At 48.6% G+C, this 27,671-nt stretch overlaps 1 protein-coding gene across 1 annotated transcript; it reads left to right on the forward strand.

Annotated features, from left to right (window-relative positions):
- Positions 1 to 27,461, forward strand: TMEM72 (transmembrane protein 72). The gene is made up of 5 exons (XM_041745101.1): positions 1 to 355; positions 18,413 to 18,479; positions 22,317 to 22,388; positions 23,965 to 24,104; positions 25,518 to 27,461. Exons 1-5 carry the CDS (start codon positions 286 to 288, stop codon positions 25,994 to 25,996), a joined length of 828 nt encoding a protein of 275 aa, XP_041601035.1. The 5' UTR covers positions 1 to 285; the 3' UTR covers positions 25,997 to 27,461.
- Positions 27,462 to 27,671: the final 210 nt, after the last annotated feature.

Raw genomic sequence — 27,671 nt, forward strand, 5'->3', positions numbered from 1 at the left:
TCCAAGCCAGGCTGGAGCTGCACAGAGCAGCAGGGGCATTCTTCCAAGGTAATGATTAAGCCAAGTGTCTGGCAAGGGCACAGGCAGCAAAGCCGGGAAGGTGAGCCCTATTCACACCTCAGCCAGGCTGCGGTGGCCAGGACTGGTTTGGAAGGCAGGGCCCCAGGGCACGGGGGCCCAGAGCCGACAGCCACAGCCTCCCTCTGCACACGGGCATCCAGGAGTATCTCAGGCTGAAGCCTCCACTGCCTGCCCCACTGGGACCCTGCCCTCAACCCTGGCACCATGAAGCTGCAGATGTTCTGGACTGGTCTGGAATATACCTGCCGGCTCCTGGGCATCACCACTGCTGCAGGTAAGACCCGCCTCCCAGCTGCCATCCCCTATGCCTGGGCACTGTCACCCAGGCTGCTTGAGGGGTGGGAGCCAGCCGGCTGGGACAGATGGACACCTCTGGCCACATGTGCCCTCACTTTTGTTCCCAGTGCCTCCAGAAACACTACTCTGCAGGGCAGCAGCAGGTGCAGTGGGGTGAGCCTGGGTGATGGAAGCACTCTCCACTTGGCAAGCCAGCACCCATGTGACCTTGGGAGCCTCAGTGTCCTAATCTGGAAAATGAGTTGAGAAGATCTGCACTACCTCCTTGAGGGCTCTTATGAGGTGGATATAGGAGCTGAAGGTGGAGGTATAAAAGGCCAAGACAAATGTGAGAATCAGTCACCTCACTGTATAGTTTTGAAGATGGTCAACAGAGATCATCATGTTTTACTCAGACCACAGCTCCATTTTATGGAAAGAGAATTCTCAGTACTTAGGACAGGCCAAGCTCTAGCACTGGCCATGGAGATCCTGAGCTTCCCTGGCCCATGTCCACCTCATTAACAGAAAGTCCTGTAGAAACCCAGACCCCCTCTCTGTGGCCTGACTGCAAGAACACACTGGGTTTGGAGTAGAAACGGTTCCCTCTGCTGGGCTTCTCTCCCTCATCCAGCCTGAGGCTGCTCAACTCCCAGAGATGAACCAGAGCAACCACAATCCTGAGTTATGCCTGCTTACTTCCCCAGCCCAGACCCTTACCTTTAGCCTCCCAGGACCCCACATGGTCAGGGTCTGCATGCAGGAAGTGAGAAGACAGCATTCTGAGCTCTTAGCTCTGGGCCCCATGTCCCTTGGGAACATGGAAGAGACACACATTGCTCACCAAGTCCATCCTCACCATTGGACAAAATCTAGTATCAGTCTTGGCAAATGGGAAATGTCCCCCAGCTCAGACTCCAATCAGGCTGGTTCCTGCCCCCACCCTGTCATTTGCTGATGTGTGACTTTGGGACAGCTGAGCCACCCAGACCCTCTGTGATGCCACTCTCTGATCTGGACCTGCTGACCAGGTGTTTTGGAGGATCAAGGATGTACAAACTGAGCAGAGCTCAATGGAATTAGAGAAGCCTGTGTGACCTGGTTCAGAGCTTGGTGGGGAGGCTGGCCAGTGGGCTCTTCTAGTGTCTAGGTCCTCAGCACAAAAACTTAGCTGTTGGAGAAGATCTAATGCCACCCCTCCTGTTACAAGATGGAACACTTGGGCCCAAATACAGTCAATAACCTTGTCCAAGGTCACACTGCAGATCAGAGGGACAGCTGATCTGGAGCCCAGGTGCCTCAATTTTTTAAAAGGCCAGGACTCTGGCCAAAGAACGCCCTGATTCCCAGAGTAGGAAACCCCACCCAGTGGACACCAGGAAGGGTCTGGAATTGCTCTACTGAGGGCTCTGAGTAAATGGGCTGGTGGGGGAGCCCATTCCAGCCTCTGCCAGAACCACCTTATCACCTATATGTAAGCGAATGCCTGCCAAGACCCACAACTTCTCATCTGAGGATAAGAAGGTAAACCTAAATAGGGTTTCTGTGTCTGGGGTTCAAATCCTATTGTACCCCTGTTGATCTGAGCATACCCAGCTCTCCTATAGGCCTTGGCTTCCAGAGAGGTAAAATGTACCCTTTTCAGCTATCAGATATCTTGGTAATAATTTCCCTTGCTCCATTCTGCTCAGAGCTGAGGCCTGCCTCCTGTCAGAAAGCTGTTTGTAAGATACATGTGTTTTTCTAATAGCCTAGCAAAAGACAGTTTAAAAGTTTGATTTATCTTCAGACACACACACACACACACACACACACACACACACAATTCCTCTTAACCACAACTCTTATCTCTGTGCAGAGGGCTGCCGTTAATGCTGAAGATGGGCCTTCTGCTTGGTTTTGATATAGGATCCAGGCTAAAAATAGGGCATCAGTTGCCTTTTAATGGCCAGGCTTTCCAATAATCTTGTTTGAGCTTTCTAGAGTGCTGGGAGCAAGTAGGAAGCTAGAGAGAGGGGCTTTGATACTCATGGGCAAATCTCAAGTTTCTTCCAGCATCACTAAATTCCTGGACTGTTTCCAGCGGGTAAGATTTGCAAATTCCTTATTCCCTTAAGCCTCTTGTTGTTGAAATCTCTGTTGAAAATCTGGGCCTCATTTATAGTGGCATTGCTACTAGAAAGGAAGTAAGACTTGAGACAGACGCTGTCATTTTGCAGAAACCCCAGGAGACCTAAGGTAGCCCCTGGTCCTTCTATGAGAAGAAGTATTAGATTCTCCAGAAGCTAGGAAAAGTATGTGGCCCAAGGTTACCCAGAGTGTCACCTGCAGGGACCAAGCAGCTGCCAATCCAGCAGCCTCTTCTCTGGATCCCTTTCCCCTCTGTAGATGGAATCTAAGACTGTTACAGATCCCAAGGGTACCAGACCCTAGAAGACTCCACCAGAATGGCAAGGCCCAGTGGTGATGGCCTGGCTGGATGAGTTCATCTCTTCTCCTCCCGGCCACTCTGGATGAAGCTTCATCAGGATGTCCAGTTGTCCCATGGGCCATTGCTGCCCCAGCCCCACGCCCAGCCCCATACCAACAGTGGGCACCGACAGAGCATTGCCACTGCTAAACAGAGGAAGACAGGCCACAAGCAGATAGCACCCACTGAAGCACTGAAAGTGTTTCTAAAATTAGAAAATTGTCTCCCATTAGACTTTCTTTATGACTTTGAGCCAGTTATAAGATTTCCAGGTCATGACAGAGCTTCTCCCCCAACGTTTGTCTTACACTTGGCTAGCTTCACTCATTTGTATTACCTCTCTGGTATGGAAGACTCTGTGTGTGTGTGTGTGTGTGTGTGTGTGTGTGTGTGTGTGTGTGTTAATGGACACATGTGTGACCACTAGTGTCTCTCCGGCTGAGATGTGGCTCCAGGAATCACCCAAAGAGACAAACACAACTGGGGAACTGCAAACAGATTATGAGTGCTCCACACCTCCCTGTGCCAGACTCCCACTTGTCCAACCTTCAAAGCAGGTTCTCACTGTGTCCACATAAAGGCAAGGCCATGACATCCTGAGTTAGGGACTCGGGCCTCAAAGGATGCTCAGCCCTGTGATGTATTTTCACTACAAATCAACCATCAGAGAAGGGAACCTGGGAAGTGGGTTTTAACTGAGATGGGAGCACAGAGGTATGGGGCACCCTTTCTCTGTCCCACAGGACTAGTCCCCATCCCTGTTCTTAGAAAGCAGAATTGGCTTCCCTTTGAACTTCCACAATCCTCTTAATCCCTGAGGGACAATCTCCATGAAGTTCCTCGCCACTCCTCAGCCCCAGCCCCAAGTCTGTGGGGAAGAGAATGGAAAGAGCCCACTGTGTCAGCCCTTTGTTGAGACTCTTGCAACTTTCTCAGAGCCAGGGTACTCAAGACTGAGGTTCTTACTGCCAGCACTTGAGGGATTTCTTCACTCTTCCAACTCTACTCCGGGATAATAACTGATAATGACTATTATTTGAGTATTCACTGTGAGTTAAGCTCTGACTACATGTTTCAAATGTAGTATTTCCTTTTACCCTCATAACTACCCTTTGAAGCATCATAATGCTCATTGTCACCCCCACTGTATGTGAGGGGAAACTGAGGCTTGGTAAGGTGAAACATCTTGCTCGGGGTCTCACAACAACCAGGAACAAAGAGGCAAGACTAACTGATAAGGATCTATTCCTGAGATCTTACTCTTAATCAATGTGTCCTCCACCTGAATCAGGCTAAAGGATATGTCTTTCTATGTCTTGGCAACCCCAAGATACAAGATACAAAACACACAAAGGGTACCAAGGAGGCTTGTCTGAGACCATACCAAACACAGGCTCAGGCAGGTAGGGTCATGGTGAGGTTACAGGGCACAGTTACACTGAAGGATAGTAAGCATGATCAAATACTTCCTAAATCTAAAGACACTGATATTTGATCCAGATGCTCATTTTCTCTCTCTGAATGATTGCTGTGCATACTTTGACTGGCACTACCATAACCATCCAGCCAAATCCTCTCCTGGACCTCATCAGAGGACAGACAAATCTGTTCACATTTCCAGAGGGAACTATCACATCAGGATCTTCTATTTGTGGGTCCAGAGATGCATAACTGAGAACAACAGTAAGATAAAGTAATGATCTGGCTAAAACCCTACCAGTGTCTATGAGGGCCAAATGCTGATCTTGGTACTATTTTACAAGTGAGAAAACTAAAGATCAGAATGTTCAAGTAGCTTGAACAGCCAGTAGACAGCAGATCTGGTGTTAGAGGTCCAGTCTGCCCACTCACAGGGCAGTGATGCAGGGGCACATCCGGGGACTGTCAGCATACTGCTCCTAGAGAAGGGCACTACACAGCCAACAGGGAAATGGGCTGTTGGAGACAAAGTCATTTTGAACGAGCCCCATTTGCCAGGCTAACATGCTCTTTCTCACAAATCAACTATTTTAGAGCAACCTGGAATCACTTAGGGGTTTTGCTTTGTTCCAGGTTTTTGACCCATTAACTTCTTCTCTACATAAAGGACAGAACCACATTCCCAACAGCCCCACTCCTTGCCAACACTCAGTTTGAAATGGAGATTTGCCTTATTAATATAGCCTAAGACAAAAGAAACATTTAAAACCAGATGTTCTCATTATTTTTTAAAGAGTACAGCAAATGCATAGTTTGACCTTAGCCCTATCAAAGCCTTAAACAAAAAAAACCCTAATGCTTCTGAGGCAACCACTTTCGGCCTTCTATGCTAACTTCCATCCTTCTTAAATGTATCCCCGTGATGATCTCCTGCCATCTAAGGAAACTTCATGTACTTCAACGTGTCCATCAGTGGATTTATTACCCAACCAAGACCACATTGTTTTCAGATCCTCCAAATGGATGTTGACTGTTTTTCTTTTCCAGTCTGATTGTCTCAATGAGTAAATGAAATATCTCTACCTCTCCACTGTCTTACCACTGGTTTTGTTCAAACATTTTTTTCTTTACTTCCTTGTGCCTATGTCTTTCTTAGATTTAGAACAAGGAAACTACATTTAGGACTCATTTATTCAACAAACATTTATTGAGTTCCCATTTTGTGTAATGTAGACACATAGATTAGGATAGTGTGACCCCTACCCTTGAGAAGCACATGATATGACCAAGAAGACAAGCTCCAAAAATACATCCCAGCACAAAGCACTGCAGTTCAGAGTTTGGAGGAGTGAATTTGTGTCCTACTAATTGTGAGATGTGTGACCTTAGGCATGTGACCTAACCAGTTTAAACATCAGTTTTTTTCACCTATGAAATGGGGATAATGAGTGTATCTACCTTCTGGGGTTGTGAGAATTCAACGAAACAATGACTAAAGCAGCAAACTGCCTGGCACATAGATTCTCAGTCAGTGCTGGTTAATTTTTAGAGGAAATATGTAGAACACAGGGACTATGTAGCATGAGTGATGAGCTCTTCCAGAAGAAAGACCAGAGGAAAGGAACAAAGCAGGCTATAACCCTTGAAGCTGCAAAGTGAGGAAGAAGTTAGAATGTCAAGTCTTTTACTGAGTAACATTTTTCTTCACATTTCAAGGTTGGGTCATTATCAGCCCTCAGGAAATTGATTACTTCTATACTACATACAGTAACCAAATCCGAAGGAAGATGGTAGCTTCATTTTTTTATGGCCAGACAATTCTCTTAAAATTGTCCATAGTTCTAAACAACCTAAGAGGGCTATTATCCAAAAGGAATGTCCTTAGATATAAGTGGCAGATGCTGAAGTGAGAGAGCCTTCTGTGGGCTCCACCTGAACCTTCCTAGATTGCAGATACCAGGTGAAGATCTGATGAAGACACATGGCTCATGTGGCATAGAAGGAGAGTAACTGGAGGCATAGTCATTGTTTCTGGCACCGGGAAATCTGTCATGTGGAAGAGTGATCAGATGCATTATTTTTGAATGAGAAAGAATAAGAAGCAAATACCTTGGGCTAATACTCTGACCTGAAATTAAGACCTAGAAGAAATTTTCCCCATAGGTCCTTGCAAGAAAGATGCTATTCTGTGTTACAGGCAATATCCTTAATAGTATCAGTGAACCCTGCAGGGCTGTAAAGATATCATCATCAAAAAGTAGCATATCAGCATACTATTTATTCCACACAAACTTTCCTGAAGTCTGAAAAGGAAAGAATACTTTTCAACTCATTCTATAGGACTAACATTACTCTAATACCAAAACCAGACAAAAGCATCATAAAGAAACTACAGACATATATCCCCCAAAACACAGTGGTAAAAATCCAAACAATGTTTTAGCAAATCAAAAAAATATATATGTTAAGTGGATAGTATATCATAAACAAGTGACATTTATCCAGAAATATTAAAGTTGCTTTATTTTTTAAAAATATTATTTATTTGTTTATTCATGAGAGACACAGAGAGAAAGGCAGAGACATAGGCAGAGGGAGAAGTAGGCTCCATGCAGGGAGCCCAATGTGGGACTCGATCCCCAGACCCCGGGATAATGCCCTGAGCCAAAGGCAGACGCTCACCCATTGAGCCACCCGGTCGTCCCATTAAAGTTGCTTTAATATTTGAAAATCAATATAACTCACCGTGTTAACAAACTAAAAAAGAAAAGCTTTTTATACTTTATATATTTATTTATATTATTATCAGAATAGACACAGAGAAGGTATTTTCCAAAATTCATCATTGTTTCCTGACAAAAATCATCATCAAACTGGGAATAGAAGAAAACTTTCTCAACTTAGAAACGGCATTTAAAAAAAAAAAAAAACCTACAAGTACTTACAAGTAAAAGATCAAATGTTCTTCCCCTGAATTAGTAATAAGACAAGGATGTTCGCTCTTGCCACTTCTAGCAAACTCTGTATTAAAGATTCTAGCCAGCAAAATAAGGCAAGAAAAAGAAATAAAATGCATACAGATCAGCAAGGAAGAAGCAAAACTTGTTATTCACAGAAAACATGATCATCTATGGAAAATCTGATGGAATCTACCAGAAAAGCTACTAGATCCAATAAAGGGTTTAGTAAGGTTGCAGAAGACAAAATCAATACACAACAGCCAATCATATTTCTATATACTAGCAACAAAAAATTAGAAAATGAAAACTTTTAAATACAATTTACAATAGAATCAAAAATATAAAGTACTTAAGGATAAATATGACCCCAAATGTGTAAATAAAGTTTCCTGTACACTGGAAACTAAAAAAAAAATTGCTGAGAGGTAGTTTTTACTAAAATAAATGGCCTAAATAAATGGAGAAATATACCTTGCTCATGGGTCAGAAGACTCAACATTGTTAAGAGGTCAATTCCTCCCAAAACTGCTGTATGGTTTAAATGCAAACCCAATCAAAATCCCAATAGAGTCTTTTCTAAAACTTGAAGGTGTTTCTAAAATTCACATAGAAATGCAAAGTTCCTAATACAACCAAAACAATTTTGTAATCAAAGAGCAAGGTTAAGACATTAACACTACCTGATATCACTTACTAGAAGTCTATAAAATCAAGGCAATACAGTATTGTAACAAAGAAAGACGAATAAATTAATGGAACAGAATAGAGTACAAAAATAAACCTATACATATATAAACAACAGACTTTTGACAAAAATATGGAGACAATTTAGTGTAGAAGGAATAACTTTTTCAACAAATGGTACTGAACAATATCCATTTACCAAAAAAAAAGTCTATTTATACCTTATACCATACACAAAAAAAGACTAAGATGGATTCTAGACCTAAATGTGAAACCTAAAACTAGAAAATGTTTATTTTTCTAAAGCTTTTAGTTTATCTATCTATCTATCTATCTATCTATCTATCATCTATCTATCTATTTATTTGAGAGAGAGAGAGAGACAGAGGGCAGAGGGAGGAGCAGAGGGAGGGCGACAAACAGACTCTGTGATAAGCCTGGAGCCGAACTTGGGGCTCAATCCCATGGCCCCGAGAGCATGACTTGAGCCTAAGTCAAGAGTTGCACATTTACCCAACTGAGCCACTCAGGAGCCCCTAAAACTACAAAATTTTAGATAATAAACTCTAAGTAATGAGTTAGGCAGCTATTTCCTATTTACAATATCAAAAATTCAATCCACAAAACAACAAATTGATAAATTGCATGCCATCAAAATTTAAAACTTCCCGTTTTGAAATACAATGTTAAAGAGAATGAAAAAACAAGTTAACAAAGAGATATGATGGCAAATAAGCCCATGAAAAGATGTTCCACCTCATTAGTCATCAAGGAAATGCAAATCAAAAGTAAAATGAGCTACGACTACATAGTATTAGAATGGCTTAAAATAAAGAAACTTACCATACCAAGTGCTGAATGTTGGCAAGGATGTGGAACTCTCATATACTACTGATGGTAATGTAAAATGGTGCACTCACTTTGGGAATGATTTTGGCAGTTTCTTAAAAAATTAGACATATACCGGGGTACCTGGGTGGCTCAGTGGTTGAGCATCTGTCTTTGGCTCAAGTCGTGATCCCGGGGTCCTGGGATTGAGTCCCACATCAGGCTCCCCACAGAGAGTCTGCTTCTCTCCCTATGTCTCTGCCTCTCTCCATGTGTCTCTCATGAATAAATAAAACCTAAAAAACAAATTAGACATATATCTACCATATAATCCAATCATTCCCCTCCAGCTATTTATATGATCCAATCATTCTGCTCCTAGCTATTTATACCCAAGAGAAAAGAAAGCAAAGTCCAACAAAAGTTGTACATGAATGTTCATAGCATCTTTATTTGTAATAGCCAGAAGCTAGAGAAAATTCAAATGCCCACCAACAGAGGAGTTATAAAATAACCAAGGCATTCCATACTACTTACAATAGAAAGGCATCGCTACTGATAAATGCTACCACATGGATAAACCTCCAAATAATCATACCAATTGAAAGTAGATAGGAAAAAAAAAAAAAGAGTACATACTCTATGACTCCATTTTTGTAAACTTCTAGAAAATTCAAACTAATCTCTAGTGACCAAAAGCAGATGGGTGGTTGTCTGGGGGTGGATGGAAGCATGGGAAGGTATTATTATAAGGATACAAGGGCCATTCTGCTTTCTGATGTCCCTCATGTTTGGCTCAGGTAGAGGTGCATGATAATGTTAGGTGCAGGAGAGAGCAGGCCCAGTTCATGAACCCATTCACATTTTTGCTTGCACGATGCCTGATAATATCCTCTTCCCAAAGCAAGTCACATTGCTAAGCTCAGATTCAAGGGATGGGGAAACAGACTTCACTTTAGTGAGGGGGACTGCAACCATAACAGAGTGTGGACATAGAGAGAGGCATTATTGCAATCTACCACAAGGCCTCCTTCAAGTCCAAACAAAATAAATCTCCTGGCTGGTCAACTTTGGTCTATAGCTCATGTTTGGAGAATCAAGTTTAGAGAATCCAAACTGGTGCACTCTCTTGCCTCCAGGAAATTCTCCCTACACAAGCTTGTGAGAGGTGCTGGGGTACTGAGTGCCACACTATACTCTAAAATATCTTCTACTTGAATACCTAGTATTTTCTACTATAAAATCATGGCATTTTCTCACAGTGCCTCTGAACCCTGGCTCATGTGCATCAGCTGAATTATCTCTTGACCCATGGGTAAACCTTTCTGCCATGCTTAGACTCTGTCACAGCTTCTCCCGAGTTAAGAAGCCTACAACTACTACTTTATTATCTCAGTGGGTTCTTAGCAACTGGTTCCAACATCTTCATGTTCTTAGAAATGGCGCAAACCTAGCTTTTACCTCTATAAGCAGCCTTGACTCTTTCAGAACCTAAACCATCCCCAGCCATTGTCATCAGCTGGTATACCCTTAACCTGAAATGTCCTTAAAGACCCCAAGACCTATAGGAGACTCACTATACTTGAGGATGAAGAGGAGCAATGATTATAATAACAGGATGAGTTATGAGGCTGCCCTCAAGAGCAGTGAATATGACATTCTCATCCTTCCCCCAGGCGTCCAGAGCCAACATCATGCCTGGTATGAAAAGCGGGAACTGTGACCTCTAGTGACCTCTGTTGCCCGCAGAGCAGTGCACTAAATGTAAGACGGACATTAAAACTCAACCTAGTGATGAAGTAAGAACCAACCATGAGGCCAGTCATGGGACGAAAGCAGCAAAGGACCGGAGGCCACCAGGATAGCCTCTTGGCAGTCAGCACCATGACAGGCCACATCCTCATGAGCACACCAGCCTAAGCCTTTGGCATCCCTAGCAGCTTGCACAGAGGACATGACACAAGAGATGTTGAAGTGGATGGGGCTTTGGACTCTTGACATCCCAATCAGGCCTGCAGAAGGGACCTAAGACAGGAAATCAATGAACAACATCAGTGTATAAAGAAGAACCCTTTAGCCATAATAAAAATGTGCATTAATGGAGGAAAGGATGAGAATAAACCCTCTCCTCCCCCTTGAGAATGCTTGCCTCTCTTAAGCAGGAACAACCTTCCTTTCCTGATAATTCTATTATCAGGAAATAATAGAATTTAGATAATAGAATAGATAATTCTCATCATCTACATTTGCACAATACTCTATCATTTACTAAGACTGAATGTTCACAGCCACTTATGCATGCTTTTATTATCCCCATTTTCTGGAAGAGGAAGCAGATGAGACAGTTATGATTTGCTTGAGGAACCAGGACTCGGCTTTCCTGATCAAGCTGTGATCTCTCTCTGCTACAGCACAGCACCCTTGAAGCTTCTACCCACATTCTGAGACCAGAGCTTCAGGACGCCCAGGAGGATGCGCGGAAGGTGGTGCACCATGGGGTCTTGGTCCAGAATCTCTGCTCCCTGCTAACCTGAACTAGAACAAGCCACTCAGGAAGGTTATTCAGAAGAAAGCCCTGGCCCCTAGGAGAAGAAAATGTTGTGCCTCAACCCAGACAAGAGGGATAGAGAGTAGAGGGAAGGGGACAAGAGGAGGAGGCCAGGCTTATGCACAAATGTTTGTGGAGGAAGAGCTGGCTTTGACTGGCACCAAGTAAGAAGCCTACCAGGGGGCTGTGCAGGAGGAGTGAGACAGAAGAGCAGGGCAGATGGCACCAGAGTGGGCTCATAACGTGGTTCTGGGATGAGGAATAACAGGACCCCAAGAGACAGATAATAAGGACAGATGGAAGGAGTCAATGGGCCACTTAATGGTGGTATAAAAGCAGCTACCTTGCAACTCTACCCAGTACCCCTCCCACCTGCAGTGCAAACAAACAAACAAAAACAAAAAACAAAAAACAAAAAATTAAAAACAAAACAAACAAACAAAAAAAAAAAAAAAACAGGGCAGCCCGGGTGGCTCAGCTAAAGGTTTAGTGCCACCTTCGGCCCAGGGCATGATCCTGAAGACCCGAGATCAAGTCCCACATCGTGCTCCCTGCATGGAGCCTGCTTCTCCCTCTGCCTGTGTCTCTGCTGCTCTGCTGCTCTCTCTGTGTCTCTCATGAATAAATAAATAAAATCTTAAAAAAAAAAAAAAACGCACATCTAGGAATCATGACTGTCCTTGGGGGCAAGTTTTTCTTACCAAGAATTTATTATAATGAAGCCCTGATTCTGGGGCCATGTATGATATTTGTTTCCACTGTCAAACTCTCAACTCCTCTGTCTCCATGCCCAGCTCTGGGAAAAGGCCTTGGAATCATTTGTTGAAGTGAATTGTTGGTACAGATTGCTCACACTGAACTAGAGTCCTAAGGAGGCAGAGTTTCAGAGATACCAGCCAGATTGTCTTGTAAGGAGGAAGGAGGACCAGAAGTACAAGCCAAATTCCACGAGCAGCCAGAGGCTCCTGATCTCTGGGCCATGAACATCTCCAGAGGCCTCGGCTGGAAGCAACCATTCTGGTGGTCACCAAAGGGCCAATGCTGCCACTGCATGCCCTAGGAGTGAACACCTCCTTCCATGTAGATTGAGCACCTCTTTAAATTTATGGTGTGCCCCTTCTAATTTAGAGTGAGCACCTCTTTAAACTTTCTGCCCAGGTGCCCTGCTCACTTCACCCTAGTCCTGGCTCTGCCGGACGCAAAAACTTCTCTGTGTCTTACAGACAGCCCTGCCTCAATCTGGAAACCTGGCAGGATTTCCAGGTCCAATTCCACAAAGCAGAGACTGTACCCATTCTCATCCATGGGATTGACAGGAGGCCTCTGAGAGAGCAAGTGGTCTACCTGTGCAGTCCTGGGGAGACAGACACGCAGGAGACAGGATAACCAAATGTCTTCTCCCAACCCAGTCCCATTTTTCACCTAACGCTCCTCCTTCCAATTTAAGGCCACACATCATGCTCATTTCGTGGCTTCTGAAATACCCCAGTTCTGGAAACTAGTCCCCCGGAAAAACATTTAGGAAACTGCAGACCCCCAGTCAAACAGTCTTGGGGGTCCTATATCTATGTCATGTGGAACTCTAGTGCCTTCCAAAGATAGTTCATTCCCAGCACAGTTCAGTGAGAACAGCAGGCTAAGAGCTTCTATGGCAATGGCCGCTGTGGTTGTCCTGGCTGAGTAGTGGATACAATTCACAAAATTCTCCTAGAGTAGGGGGTCTCAATTTTTGCTTTCCTCACTTTTTCCACTGGGAATCTTCATAAAATGAATCTGTAGAAAGGAGCTGCTCTATATTAGGCAAAGCCTCATAGATCCTGCATGAAATCCTAACGTATTATACCACCAGTCGGATTCTACAGCCCAAAAGTAGTCGCCAGGAGCCACCCTGCTCCTGGGAGACTGCATCTCTCAGGCTGTGCCTGAATCTGAGCAGGAGGAGAGGTGCTGCAGGACCTAGGAGCCCACAGGCTGGCTTTCTGACAACCAAGCTGGGGACCAGTGAGAAGAGCCAAAAGCCCAAGGGGTCTTGAGGGCATGCTCACTGCTGAGAGTCAGAATATAGACCAGACACAGGGGCTTCTAGTCCAAAAATCTCAGGTAGTTAAGAGGATAGGATAAACTGCTTTTCCAGTTACCTGTGGCTGTGTTATAAAACCACTCTGAACCTGAATGACTTACGGCTACATCAATTTTATGATGCTTGAAATGTTGTGGCTCGGGAATTCAGTCAGGGAACAGTGGAGATGGCTCATCTCAGCTAGATGAGGGCTGGGATCTCAGGCGGAGTGGCTGCAATGGGTCCTCTCGGGCCAAACATCTGAGCCAGCTGGAGCTGGCTGTGCATCTCCGCCCACCCCACCCCACCCCCATCTCTTTCTCTAGCATTCTCTCTGCATGGTTCACTTGGGCTTCCTCACACATGGTGGTCTCAGGAGCATCAGACTTCTTAGGTGAAAGGGAGAGTGGCTGCCCCCAGGACAAGTTAAGAGGGCTGGGCAGAAACTTTGTGAATTAGCAGTGTAAACTCTTGACCTTCTACATCATTCTACTGGACAAGCCAGTCACTAAGGCCAGCCAACATTCAAGGGGAGGGGAGTTATACTCTACCTCTTGATGAGGGGAGTTGCAAAGAATTTATGGGTAGCTACCATCTAATGCATCCTACTGTATCGCTATAATTAGGGGTATCTCTATTACCTAACAGTGGAAAGTACCTGGGGGTCGATTCTTATTTTCTGCCACAGAGCCCACCAATTAGCTTACCAGGTCTGGTCTCTGGAAGTGTCGGCACCCCCAGGGAGCAGCAGGAATATCTTCACAAGGAGACCATTCCTGGCTCACTTACTTTAGTCATGGCAACTGGTGTGACATTCCGAAGCCCAGGAGACCTTTGAGGTTGAAAAGTGCTGGGGAGGAGAGTGAGTTCTCATGGAAGCAGGTCCAATCCCCAGGCTGATTGTCTGTACCCGGACTGTGGCATTAGGGGTTTCTCTGGCACCACTGGGCAGAGCTTTCTCCATGGACTTGGCTCCCTGAAGGCACAGCAGGAAGTTGCAAGGTGCAAGGAGACTTGAGGGTGTGGGCCCTGGAAGCCACACTGTCACTGCCCCAGGGTAGGACCAGTGACCTTACCCGGTTTCAGGAAGTGCACAGAGAAGCACAGAGCACGGCTGCAGCAGCGGTTGCAGACTCTTATTCCTGCCACTCCGTGCTCCTGGCAGCACCTTGCCCTCCTTCTAGGGGAGGGGGGCGGGCTGTCTTCAGTTTACAGACAGAATGGAGCCTGCACTCAGCCTGCTCACAGGGTGTGTGGCCTCTTCCCTCCCTCCACAGCTCTTCATTTCCTGCGTCCACAACAGTCTGCCCAAGCTTCAGCACGTAGCTCCTTTAACCTCCCACCCGTGCTTTACCCAGGCCTGGCACATGGGATGTGCCATAAATAAGGGTGCAGGCTAACTGCTGGGGACTTCGGACCCTGGCTTGCCAGAACAAGTCTTGGGTTGCCGGGTGGAACTGCCCTGGGCAAGGAGATTCGCCTGTGGCTACTTCTGACATTCAAAACAGAATTCTGTTCAGGCTGGGTGAGAAGCCCTGGGAGAGGGACAGGTGGGCAGTCACCACACTCACCTGCAGCTTAGCCTCTGGACAGGTCAGCAAGGCAGTGAAGTGGGAGTTTCCTGGCTCATTCTATGGCAGACATTACAGAAACCCATTCATAGCTGGGCTTGGGGGACACAGTGGTCCACTGCCCATGGCAACAAGGGTCTCATCCATGTGACACTCCCCCTCCCCCCGTGCCTTGGAGCCTCTGGACATCAGTCCTGGTCCGGGCTTCCCTCTGCCCTTGACCGCCAGCATGCTTTGGACTGGGTGCTGCACTTCCAGGAGGCTTGTTGAGATTCTTCTATAAATAATATGGGGTTGATGACTCCCCCCTTGAGGGATGCAGCACAGACTAGACAAGATGCATGGGGGACTAGTGCAGAATACGGCACATGCTGGGACTTCCTTGAAAGGCAGCTGGGCTGGCATGCCTAGGGGTCTTCCAAATCCAAACGCCTTCTAGTCCCACACTTCTGCCTTCCACTACCCCCCCCCAAAAAAAAAACCCAGGATGCAATGGTGAGGCATGCCCTTCTCTGTGCCTGGGAAGCCTCCTTGTCGGAGCCCCCAGACAGAACCAACCCTCTCCTCCTGAGTCCCTGTGCCTACTGGCAGCCTAGCATGAAACACATGGACAAGGTCACCAGGGCACAGCATCAGGAGCCAAAACCAGAACTTTGCTTCAAACCCATGTGCTGGAGATGGGGAGGCCAGGGAGAGGCCAGGAACACCCCGGAGCACACCTTGTGTCTGCTGCTTAATCTCAGCCAAATATCGCCAAAGCCTCTTAACCTGTAGCCTGGGGTCAGGTCGCTCAGCCTCTCCACTCAAGGCCCTCCCTACCCATCCTTTTTTTTTTTTTTTCTTTAATTTTTTTTTCCTCCCTGCCCATCCTGCAGAGGCTGCTATTTAAAGACTCACTCTCCTGACTACCCCACAGGGACTGCCTATTGCCCTTTTCTGTGCTCAGTACCAAGGTAAGAACACACAAAATAGAGATTCCAACTCAGCTCTCTCTTCTCTGCTGTTTCACTGACTCTTTTTTAACTGCAAACCAGTGCTGCCGCTACAGCATTCCTAGAATGCCCCTTTGACTATAGGCCTTTTGTTTCCACCAGAAGTCATCAAAATAAGTCTCCACATGCCAAACAAATTCGGGAAAGGGGCTGAGTTCCCAAGACCCTCTCCTGCCACCTGCTGGCCACTCACCACAAGGCCTTGCAAATCTCCAAAGAAGGCCCGGGAATGAAGCCCCTGCCACAAGCAAGCAAGGGACTGAGCACCTGCTATGTACTTGGCATCAGTCAGCTTATTGAATCCTTATAACCATTACGTGCAAGAAAGGATAAGGAGGATTCTGAGGCTCAGAGAGACCTGGCGACTCAGCTACTATCCGGCAGATGTAAGACTACAATGCTGGAATGACTTAGGTTTGTTTTGCCTACACTCTCTGCGCCTCTTTCTTTTCTGTAAAATGAGGATCACATCGTAGTTTCATGTAAGATTGTTGTGATGGTTTAAAGAGCTAATAAATGTGAAGTGCTGAGAACAGGACAGGATATCTAGTGAAAACTAAATAGATGGGCATCTGCCTGCAGTACATACACACACCCGCACACATCACACACACCACACAGATATGCATATGTCACATACACATGCACATATCACATGCCCATCACACATCACACACATATACACACATATACACACATCACATACCATGCATGTACACATCACACACCACACATGCACTTATCATATACCCATCACACACACACATGCACACACACATCACACACTACAATGCCACACATACACACCACACACACACGAACACTAGTAGTGGAAATCAGGAAACTCAAGACTCTGTATCCAGAGTCTCGAATTTGGTCTGCAGGTCCTTTACTGTCTGATGTGTCCTTGGAAGAACTACACAAGGTGACTCGTTTTCCTCCTCATAAAATAGGAAGCATAGATCTCCCCATGTCTCAGGGATGCTACAGGGAGCCAGGACGAGCATGACCCTCGTGTATGAAGCATGAAGTGCTCTACAGGTCATGCTGACCCTCTGGAAGTGTGTGTGGCTGACCAGCACTCCCGGCGCTTGCCTGGTACAAGGCAGTGAAGCTCTAGCCCCTGGAGAGGGCAGAGGCACAGTGTCCTCCACCCAAACCTCCTCCAGACCAAGCCCAGGGGGGCACTGGAGCCCTCTGGAGCCCTCTGACACGAAGCATACTTAGGCACCTCCCTCTCTTCCTAGATTGAAGCATTCTGTCCCCTTCTTCCTAAAGTCCTTCCACTACCCAGTCCCCTCAAAAGTAGGGGGGGGGGTGCTGGTGGCTTAAGTGAGGAGCTCAGCACTGCTGCTAAGGAAGGGGGGAGAATTTCCACAGGGGATAAAGGGCTCAGGACACCCCGGCCAGAAGTTTACATTGTGTCTCTGCCAGGGAGGAGAGGAGTCATCAGACCAAGGGAAGCAGTCTCCCAGACAGCAGAGATGAAGGGGCCACCCACAGGCCACCAGATACCACAGCCTAGCCCCACCGTCTTGATTTTCTGGGAAGGACACATGGTGGAGCCACAATTCAGCCAATACCAGGGCGTGTCATCTGAGCCCAGAGAGAAATGTAGGATGCATGCAGTGTAATCAGATAGGAACAGAAAGAACTCTGGTTAGTGGGCCACGCAGCCTTGCAGGAGGGTTTCAGGACACCTCCATGCTATCTACAGAATGTTTCCATTGGTGAGTGGATGGAGTCTGAGTCATAGCTCATTGAGTGACACAAAGAGAGCAAGAGGGTCCCTGTGAGAGGACAGCCCAGATCCAGCAAAGTCTGGAAAGGTAGATCCAGGACAAAATTCACCCCAGACAAATGGAAGGTCAGGTGCTTGAGCACAAATACCAACTGCCGAGAAAGGGCAAGAGGAGGGATGAAGTTGATCAGAGCAAACCCTCAGCTTCTTAACCAGCACTGGGTCCAGAGCCAGGAGCCAGGAGCGAGTTACACAGCCACCCAACCAGCAAGTGGAAAGATGGCCACAGAAACAGCTAGAACAGTGATCTGAGCAAGGGAATGGGGGTTGGGAAGGTCCCACCCATGGCCAACCACTGACCCCAGACACACAGCACATATGGGTATGGACTGCAGGACAGTGAGGGCCCTTGAAACCGTGGCATGAGGAAGACAGCTGTGGAACAGAGGGGCTGGTGGCCTGTTAGCACAAGTTGTCTCTGGGGACGCCAGGGGTGGTGGCACGCCCAATGTGGGCAGACAAGCAAAGGCATCTGTGCTCTGGGGGCTGGATTAAAAGACCTCTGGATTCTTCCTGAAACCCCTCTGGTTTCAAGAGACCAGTCCAGAAGGCTCCTGCTCTCTTACATTTTCCCAGCCACTAATCCCAGTGTCGTGTGCAGAAGAGCCTACCCTGATTCTCAGGCCTGAGGCAGAAGGCTCACTCCACAGCCGGGGAACCTTCCGCAGGGCCACAGTGTGGCTAGAGCACCTGAGCCCACTCTCTCTTCTCTTCCCCTCTTAGTGTTGATCGGCGTGGGCACTGAGACCTTCCTCCAGGGGCAGTTCAAAAGCCTGGCTTTTTATTTGCTGTGAGTATGTTTGCATGGGCCCCTCCTTGCCTGAGTGTTGTGCTCTGGCTCCCCCTGAGTCTGTCTTGTCAGACTAACACAGAGCAGCCCCCTACCCCTTTCCCACACTAACTCTATCATGTCCCACAGGTGGAAGAAGCAGAGGGGGCTTCTAGGATATTGTCTTAGTTTGGGCAGGGCTTTGGTCAGATCACTACCTAAATAAAATAATTATCCTCCCATCCATCCACCTACTCACCCATCCTCCCATCCATCCATTCAACCCCCTATCCATCCATCTACCCGCCTATCCATCCATCTACCCGCCTATCCACCCACCCAGCCCAGCCAGCCAGCCATAGACTACTATCTATCCAGCCAGCCATCTGTCCACCCATCCATCTTTTCCATCATTTCTTTGTCAGCAAATATTAACTGAGTTCTTATTTTAAAGAGAGAGGAATCAGCTCAAGACTATGTATTTGAGCCCTTCTGCACGTCAAGCACAGAAAAATGTTTTATTTACATTGTGTCCTTTAACTGACAGCACTGTAGAAGTGCATACTGACCTAGTTTTTCAGATTAGGAACTTCAGAGGGAATAAGCAGCTCAGCCCATGTCAGCAAACTTATGAGCAACAGGGCCCAGACTCAGGCCTGGGGCCACTGAGTTCCCTAGCCTCTATCCTTTCTTCCCTGCCAGCCGCGTCCACAAGTGCCTGCCAGTGGGAAGGAGATCACTGGGCTGTGGTGGCCTGAAGAGGGAGGAAAGCTTGGGGTCCCTGCCAGCTCTGACCAACCAGCTTCTCCAGCAGCCCCATTCTGAGAGACACAGAGTTCCTGTGCTTCTGGGCCATGGTTTGCGTATAGGGTCCCCAAGATGCCTCCTTCCCAACAACATCCACCTCCGTCCCTGCCTCATTGCTCAGGGCAGCTCTTTGATTTGCTCAGTGGATCACACCCACTATCCCCCAGCAGTCTTCCACCCTCCTCGCCCATTTCCACACTACCACAAAGCTAGCCACCTAGAAATGCAGGGCTATTCCGGACAGCCCCTGCCACGGCCTCCAGGCCATATTTTGCTGCCATTTTCTAGCCTCCACTTTATTTCTGGTCACTGAACTTACACACACCTCAGGAGCTTCTGACTCTTTTTCAAACTCACCTACATCACCTCACCTCCAAGCCGTTGCTCATCCCATCGAGCCCCTGGGGTGACTTACCACCCACCTCGACATTGCCAAAGCCTGATACTCCTTCCTGGCATTCTGCCCTGGGAAGCCTGCCCCAAGCCTGGAGCCCCTGCTGCCTGAAAGTGGCTTCTCTTCGCTCTGAACTCCTTCCGTGTCTTACTGAGCCTGTCCACAGCTGCCGTGCACTGTCTCCCTGGAATCCAGAAGCAAGCCTGGTCTTCCTCTTTTCTCTCATCCTCTCTTTCTACCTAGCTTCCCCACAAATGTCACTTCAGGTAAGGGGTAAGTGTGATGGTCTTGCTGTAACAGGTCAGCTCCATAGCCAGTTAATGCAAACTGCATCCTGCCCAGAAGCCTGCCCCTTCCTCATTGTTCTGTCCCTGTCCCGAGGGCCCATCTGATCACCTTGTGGCCCAGGCCTGGAAGACATTATTTCTGGCCTCAGGTCCCCCCAACCCTCACTGTGCAGTAGTTTATGTACTGCTTCAGCCCCCCACGGGATGGGCAGCCACTGCCCGCCTGCCCATCCCTCCTGCACCCACACTCACTCCTCAAGGGCCATCTCAACATCCTGCTTCCCTCTTCCCTCACCATCTCCTGCCCTTCCTTACACACATGCAGTCTCCTCTGCAGATCTCAGACTCCCGCCTCTGTGTTCCCTCACACTCAGAGTGTAGCACACCTCTCGGTTGTAGCACACCCCTGTAGCGCTGTCACTCCCTGCACTGTATCCCGGGGACCCAGCAGGGCCGAGGCCAAGAGCAGGCTCCAGTAGGAACTGAGCTATCAGTGGTTTTGTCTTTGTTCTTCTCTACTTCTCTACACACCAGCTTCCTCTCCTGTCATTCTCCTTCCTGCGGGGCCCCTCACCCGCCTTCCTCACACTCACCCCAAACAGCAAGACACACCATTGGCTGAAGAGTCTGAGTGGCTAATGTGGTGCCCCAGGGCAGAGACCGTGGTTCGTAGGATCTTGCAACCACAGCAGGGCTCTCGGCTTGGATTCACTGCCCCGCCTGAGCGACCAGACTTTCCGGGCCTCAAAAGGCACAGCCTCTATAGCACCAGACAGGACACCTGCCAAGTCACTCTACTGCCCAAGCCTCAGTTTCCTCCTTGTCCCCCATCCCAGGATGTACAAAAAGGTGATGACACTTGTTTTACAAAGTACGTGCCCTGGTGTGCTTGTGAGGAATACAGGCTCAGGAGTCTAGGTGCTGGGTTCAAATATTGCCCCTGCTTGTGATCTGCTGTGTGACCACAGCAAGGAGCCTGACCTTTCTGTGCCTCGGTGCCCATAGCTGTAGGCTGAGGGTTATTACAGTGCTTTAACAATAAAATTGTTAGAAGGACTAAATGAATTGATACTTCTAAAGTTCTTAGAACATGCTTGGCACAGAGTGCTCATTATGTAATGTCAGTTATTCAATCTAAAAGTTGAGGGATAAGGGTTAAGGAGATATTGAGAGAGAGGGTAGGAGAGAATAGGGATTAAGTACTAAATGCTCATGGAGAAAGAGAAAAAAATGATAATAACTAACATTTATCTAATGAGCACTATGTGCCACATCTGAAAGGCTTTACAAACATCTATTCATTCATTCACTCATTCATTCACTCTAGTGATGTCCATGGAGCACTTAACAATAAGCCATCCCCAGAGTGGGCCTGGCTGTAGAGAAGAATTAGAGAGGGAACTGCCAAAATGAGTTCACAGACTGGTAGCTCAGGTCACACCAAGCAAGAGGGCACCAGACAGACAAAAGGAGGAAAGAGGAGTCCTTCCTAGAGGAACTAGCTTGTGCAAAGGCCCTGTGGCACCTGGTAGCTTCCTGGGTATTCGGAGAACTATAGAAGTTCATGTAAGGCTTTAAAGGCATGCTAAGAAATTTCAATTTTATAGGCCAATGGGATCCTCCAATAAAGCATGTAAGTTCCATTCCTGAAGATTCTGATGTATCATGTCTGAGGCTAGCACAGAAATATATGATTTTACATATTTTCCAGAAGATTCTGATTGGAAGTTCCCTGTACCACACTTGGAACATGAGGAGTTTGAGGCTTTCTGGACTCGGGAGAATATCATCACATTCAGGTGTCAGAAGGAGCCCTCAGGGCAGCCAGTAGGGACAGATAGAGGCGCAGGAGAGGAGAGCAGATGGCAGGGCATTAGGGAGGCAGAAAAGGAGAGATGAGTGCAGGGCTCAAGGGGGCAGTACCCAAACTCAGGTCATATAGGTGAAGTCAGAAACTGTTTGGATAGTGGGAATAGGGGGAGAAAGAAGGAGTCTGGAACAGATCCAAAGTTAAGGTTGGCACAACCAAGTAGTGAATGTTATCCTCATGACAGAAGGGAGAAAGACGTGCCTGCCTCTAGCCACACAGGGGCTGGGATCAAGGCAGCCTCCCCTGCTGGCCTGTACTCCCTCACCCATCTCTGGGCCCTGGCTCCCACCCCTCCACTGAGGCCCAACCCAGCACAGGTCCTGGCATCAAGGCAACTCCCGGAAGATGCTGGCTGGGCAGCAGCATTAGGTCAGGAAACTCCTGGTCAGTTTGTTGGCCATAGATGGCCAGGAGCCCCAAATGCTATGAGGAAACAGGCCATGGGAGAGTGAAGGGCAGATCAGATGACAGCAGACTTCCCTTATCTGTCTCCACCACAGGTTTATAGGAGCTGTCATCTCCGTGTGTGAAGGGGCCTACTTTGTGGCTCAGCTGCTGGCCATCTGCTTCCAGTAAGTAGCCTCAAGAGCAGCCCTTCCATCACCTCCTAGCCCCAGACACCACCAGACCCCTCCTTCCATGAGGCCACATCCCCCTGTGATGTCCCGCTCCCAAAGAAGCTACGGATGGGTTCCCTCCCTGCAGCACAGCTAGCCCCTGCCTGGACATGGGCTCAGCTCTGCAGGGCTCAGCAGTCCCCTTGCTCTGCTCCCAATCAGGGGAGTGGAGTGAAGCATTCACACAGGGCCTATCCCCACCTAGCATCCCCTGCAGAGGCCATCCCCACCTCCAGGAATAGCCCACAGCTGCATGTGCCACCCAAGGCACCCATGGAGAAGTGATGGCCCTGCAGAAGGCCAGGTGGTCTTGGAGTAAGCAGAGTTAGATTTGAGAACTGGCTCTTTTTCCTGCTAGGACCCAGGCACAAGTCAAGGGCTACAAGGATCTTGGGAAGCCACATGGCCATGGAGGCCCATACTTGCTGTCCAGCAGTGCTCAGTTCATAAAAACTGTCAGCAGGGTGGCCAAGGGCTGTCCCTGGACCACAACTCTCAGACCCCAAACAGTTGTGTCTCTCAGTAGTCAGAGAAAGAGCCAGGCCTCAAATCCAGCTGTCCTAGTACCTTGCAAGACGATCAGCTGCCTCCCAAGTTTCCCAGCCCTGAGGCAACAGGCTTCCTCCTTTCTGATGAATGTCACTGCCAAGGAATCTTAGCAACTTCTCCAGCACAGAGGAAGGAGGAACACTGAGTCCAAAGAGGCATTTCATCCAGCTCTGGACTCCCTCCTCTCTCAGCCAGGGGCTGGTCACAAAAGTGTCCACCAGAGGGCACCAATGAGCCATAGCTATGGTGCCTGGAAGGAGGACTGTGCTCTGGACCAGCCCATCATCCTCCAACCCCCACCACTGCCCCCAAAGCAGCCTGGACAGACCCCTGCTCCAGACCAATTCAGAGGATGAAGGAGACAAAGCTAAAGGCAGGTCCTTTCCTCCTCTGAAACCTGGAGGCAAAACTCCTGAGGAAACCTCCTCAACATCAGTCCTCTGCCAGGCCCAAGTGTGATCCCTCCAGGCCAGTTCACAAAGAAGCCCCTCTGGGCTGATGCCATCTTATGCCTAGGTGAGGCTCTGTGAGCAAGGTGGACCTGGATTCCAGCCAGTTCACTCAGGTGGCCAGGCAGCTTGTGTGGTGCACCGTCCACACAACTGTCCCCAGCCAGCTGTTTCCCATACTGTGTGCCTTCTCCACTCCACTGGGGACCTCCAAATGGGCTCCTGAGTCTTCTATTCTTCTCACTGACTTTGTTGAATCATGGTATCATTTAGATCCCTTCACCCTTGATAGAAAGACAGGATTAGGCAGGCTTTCAGAAAAACTGTGGGCCCTCTGGAAGGACTCAGGCAAGGCCCCTAACTGTGGAACCCATGGTGAGGACCCTAGCCCCTGGAGAGTGTTCAGCCAGAGGCCACCAAAGATAACGTGGGCATGGCAGATCCCAATCCCAGCCTCTAATCGCTGCACATGTCGCTGGGGCTTTTCTGGGTTGTTTCCTGTTTCCTGCTAATCCTGGACTCCCTCCCACCAGGTGTCGGCCAGAGTCCCTGGCCTACAGAGCAAGGGAGAAAGCCCGCTGGTTAGGCTGCTTCCAGAAGTTCCTGGCATACGTGCTGCTGTCCGTGGCCTGCTTTCTCCACCCTGTCCTGGTCTGGCACGTGACCATCCCAGGTAGGAGCTCCAGAAATTAGTAAAGGCAGGGATCCCCCACCACAGGGGGCTCTGAGCAGGAGAGGTTGAATCCCTCCTCTCTAGGCCTCAGTGACACTGGCTCCAGGGCCCCACTGGCTCCACTGACTTCTCTGGCCTAGGTCATGGGAATGAGGAAGTATCAGATATCCTGCTGACCAAGAGGCAGGAATGTCCCTTCATGTAGGTCCCGAGGCTGCACCCACAAACAGAGACTTTTCACCCAATGCCTGTGTGATCTGAGCCTTTAGAGAGTGTGAGCTAGTCACCTCTCTGTCCAAACCCTTCCATGGCTCCCCAGTGCCTACCCATTCAGGTCTAAAACTCCTCAGCCTGGTTTGGAAGGCATGCCATGATGGAACCCCGGGCATCCCCTCAGAGCCTCCTCATCTCCTGCTCTACCTCAGAGGTCGTGCTAGTCAGCTAGAAGCCAGGACTCAGTGCTCCCAGCCCTGGGTTTTGTCCACAACCCCTCCAGCTAGTACCCTTCTGTTCCCAGACTCCCTAGCTGTGAAAACCATGTCCCTCCCCATGACCTGCCTAAAATGCCAGGAAGCCCAGTGGGCAGAGAGGCAAAGTTGAAAGGCAGAGCCTCCTCTTCTTTCCTGCGGTTTCTTTTAATGTACCTGTCACAGCATCAAGGCCACTCTGCCCAGCCCTCAGTGGACTCCAGAGGATTCAGCATTGCTGAGGTCAAAGCAAGCCACAACCTCCCACTCCTTAGAGAAGGAGAGATGCCCAGAGGCTTCCCTCTGGATAGGACAGGTCTCCTGGCAGGAGACCCAGAGCAGAACAATGTCAGCCTGAGACAGAGGGACCTCTGACTTGGAGACCAAGGGTGGAGGGGGTGAGGTTGTAGGGAGTACACATAAAAGGGGCACCCAGGCTAGGCCAGCCCCACCCAATAGGATTTATACTTTCCTCCATGTTTATTAGGGAAGCTGAGGAAAGAACATCTCCCCACTTCTGGGAATGGAAGGAAGCCCAGTTCAGCAGTGGATGTCCAGTATCCAAAATAGAGTGCAGGCCCACTGCAGCCACTGCAGCCCCAACCCAACATATTATCCTAACAGGGTGGCCAAGCATGGTGATGAGAGGCCAAGCAGGCAGCACCAGGGTTGGCTGTCAACTGGCAGGGGGCCTCAGGCACAGGGTCCCCAGCTAACTATCAGGCTGAGGGCCTCAGCACAACTCTGGCCCTATTGACATCCCTTAGCCAGACATCAGGCCAGCCCCCTGAATCTGAAGTGGGTATGTGAGAACAGATTAGATGCACAGGCTGGAGCCCAGAGGGCCTGAGTGTGCCACGGTGGCCCTTTGGAATGGTGGGCTTGGACAGCCTCTGGCTCTTCTCTGACACACGTCTAGCATCCTGACCTCCCACATCCCTTCCAGGTTCCATGCTCATCATCACTGGCCTGGCCTACTTCCTGCTGAGCAAACAGAAGAAAAGAAAAGCCGACCCAGAGGTGCTGGCTCCCCCAGAGCAGTACACGGACCCCTCCAGCAGTGCTGTGAGCACCACAGGCTCGGGGGACACTGAGCAAACCTACACCTTCCACGGAGCCCTTAAAGAGGGGACCGGCTCCCTCCTCATCCACATGAAGAGCATTCTGAAGGGGACCAAGAAGCCCAATGCCCTCCAGCACCCAGACACTCTGACCGAGCTGACGCTGGAGCCCGCTGACTCATTGGTCAAGAAGAAGCAGGTACACTTTGAAGACAGTATGGTCAGAATCATCCCATCTCTCACCGAAAACCCGGATGATGGGGACAGTGAGCCTGAGGAGACCACCTCTGACACCACCCCTATCATCCCTCCCCCACAAGCACCTATCTTCCTATCTTCTCTCACAGACACCAGCCTATTCTGAGTGACTTGCTCCAGCTTCAGGGAAACTCAGCAAGGAGTCTGCATTGATTGATGGCCCTGCCTGGAGTTTCCTGGTGTCTGGGGGCCCTCCAGGGAGATTGGGGTTCTCACAAGTTAGTGCTTCAAGGGGTGACCAGATATCCCCATGATAGCTAGGCTTCTGGGACCATTGAGTGGCATGGCAGGTCCTACAGAGGCCTCAAGGAAGGCACAAATGAAGCTAATGTTGCCTCAAGCCAACAGAGGTTCCTCCTTCCTATGAGACATGGAGTGGGGGAGATCCTTGTGCTTTGTATAAGGCCGCTTCAGCCCCAGAAGCCAATGGACTTCTCTTGCTCCTGACACGGGGCCCAGCACTCAGCAAGGACTCATCATCCATCCCATCTCTGAGGCAACAATCCAGCTAAGAAGGCCCAGGGACGTGTTGACTCCTTAAGCATCTCAAAGGCAGGTGTGGAAGGTGGCCCTAGATCCCAACCCCCTGGTGAGATTGCTCCTGAGGGAAGCAAGGCTGCAAGCCCTGCAGGATGGGAGCAGCAGGAGCAGTGGGCCGCATTCTCTGCATTCCTGGGGCTGGCGCTGGGCAGCGGGAGTTACAGAGCCCTTCAGGGAACAATGCCACTCTGTTCTCACTGCAGGGAAAAGCAAGCTCATTCCAGAAGCATCACTGAGGACTCCCCACATCCCCACCATATGAACTTTCCCGAGATTCCATGCAGATGATGTAAACTAAAAGATCTTGGAAGGCAACAACGATTCAGCAATGAGAGCCCCAGCACAGCACAGCACAGCACACAGAGCCTATGGTGTGGGGGGTGGGCAGGGAAACGGTGCTCCGGAGACACACAGCCCAGAGAAGTGGCTGTGCCATGCCTACTGGCCTGGTGGCAGAATAGGTGATAAGTATACATTTGTTTAAAATGTAAGGGAGCGAAGGGGAGGGGAAGAGGGGGGATAGGAGGGAAGTGGGCAGGCAGGCTAACTCTCTGCCACTGGACTACAGAAGTGACCATTAACCTAGAACAAACAAAGAAATTTGAATCAGAAATTCCTTCAAGGGTTTTCAAAGTGGTATTTGTTTCAAAAAGTGTCATTTGGCCCGTGGGATTATTGCATAGAAGAGCAGACACATTATTCTTCATAGGCAATCTCAGTGAATGGGTGATCTGTAGAAACAGTGATAGTGTTTCCCAGTGTGTGTGTGAGAGAGCAAGCACCCCGGTTCCACAGAGCAACCCTTAGAGCACATAATTTAAGGACTAGGTAATAAATATGTGTTCATTCCTGACATTTTTAGACATCCCCTAGGAGTTACTTTGCAAACATGTGGGAATAACGGCCAGATGATCAGTCTGGTGCCTAAATTCAACAGGTGTCCCAAATGAGCAGCCCTCTTCCCGTAATAACATAGTTCTTCCTGTAAAACCGAGAGAACAAACAAATAAATATGTTCCGATGAGCCCTTGGTAATGGAAGTGGTGAAACTGCTTATCTGCCACCAAAGAAGAGCTTCAGAATCTGAGAATCCACAGAGTAATAACAGAATGTGGGTATTGGTAGACAGGAATGGCGCCCAGTTCCTAATGGGCCAGATATCCCAGGCAGGCCCCTTGGCACAGAAGAAACCTATGTGGGGAGGAGCCAGGGGTTCTGCACCTGTCACATGCGTTAGGGGA

The sequence above is a fragment of the Vulpes lagopus genome, chromosome 2, assembly GCF_018345385.1.
Source record: "Vulpes lagopus strain Blue_001 chromosome 2, ASM1834538v1, whole genome shotgun sequence".
NCBI classification, from domain to species: domain Eukaryota; kingdom Metazoa; phylum Chordata; class Mammalia; order Carnivora; family Canidae; genus Vulpes; species Vulpes lagopus.

Coding starts and splice junctions, on each gene's coding strand:
- TMEM72 (XM_041745101.1), top strand. CDS start 286: ATGAAGCTGCAGATGTTCTGGACTGGTCTGGAATATACCTGCCGGCTC. Junction 18,480..22,316: donor AGCCTGGCTTTTTATTTGCT/GTGAGTATGTTT, acceptor TCTCCACCACAG/GTTTATAGGAGCTGTCATCT. Junction 24,105..25,517: donor CTGGCACGTGACCATCCCAG/GTAGGAGCTCCA, acceptor CATCCCTTCCAG/GTTCCATGCTCATCATCACT.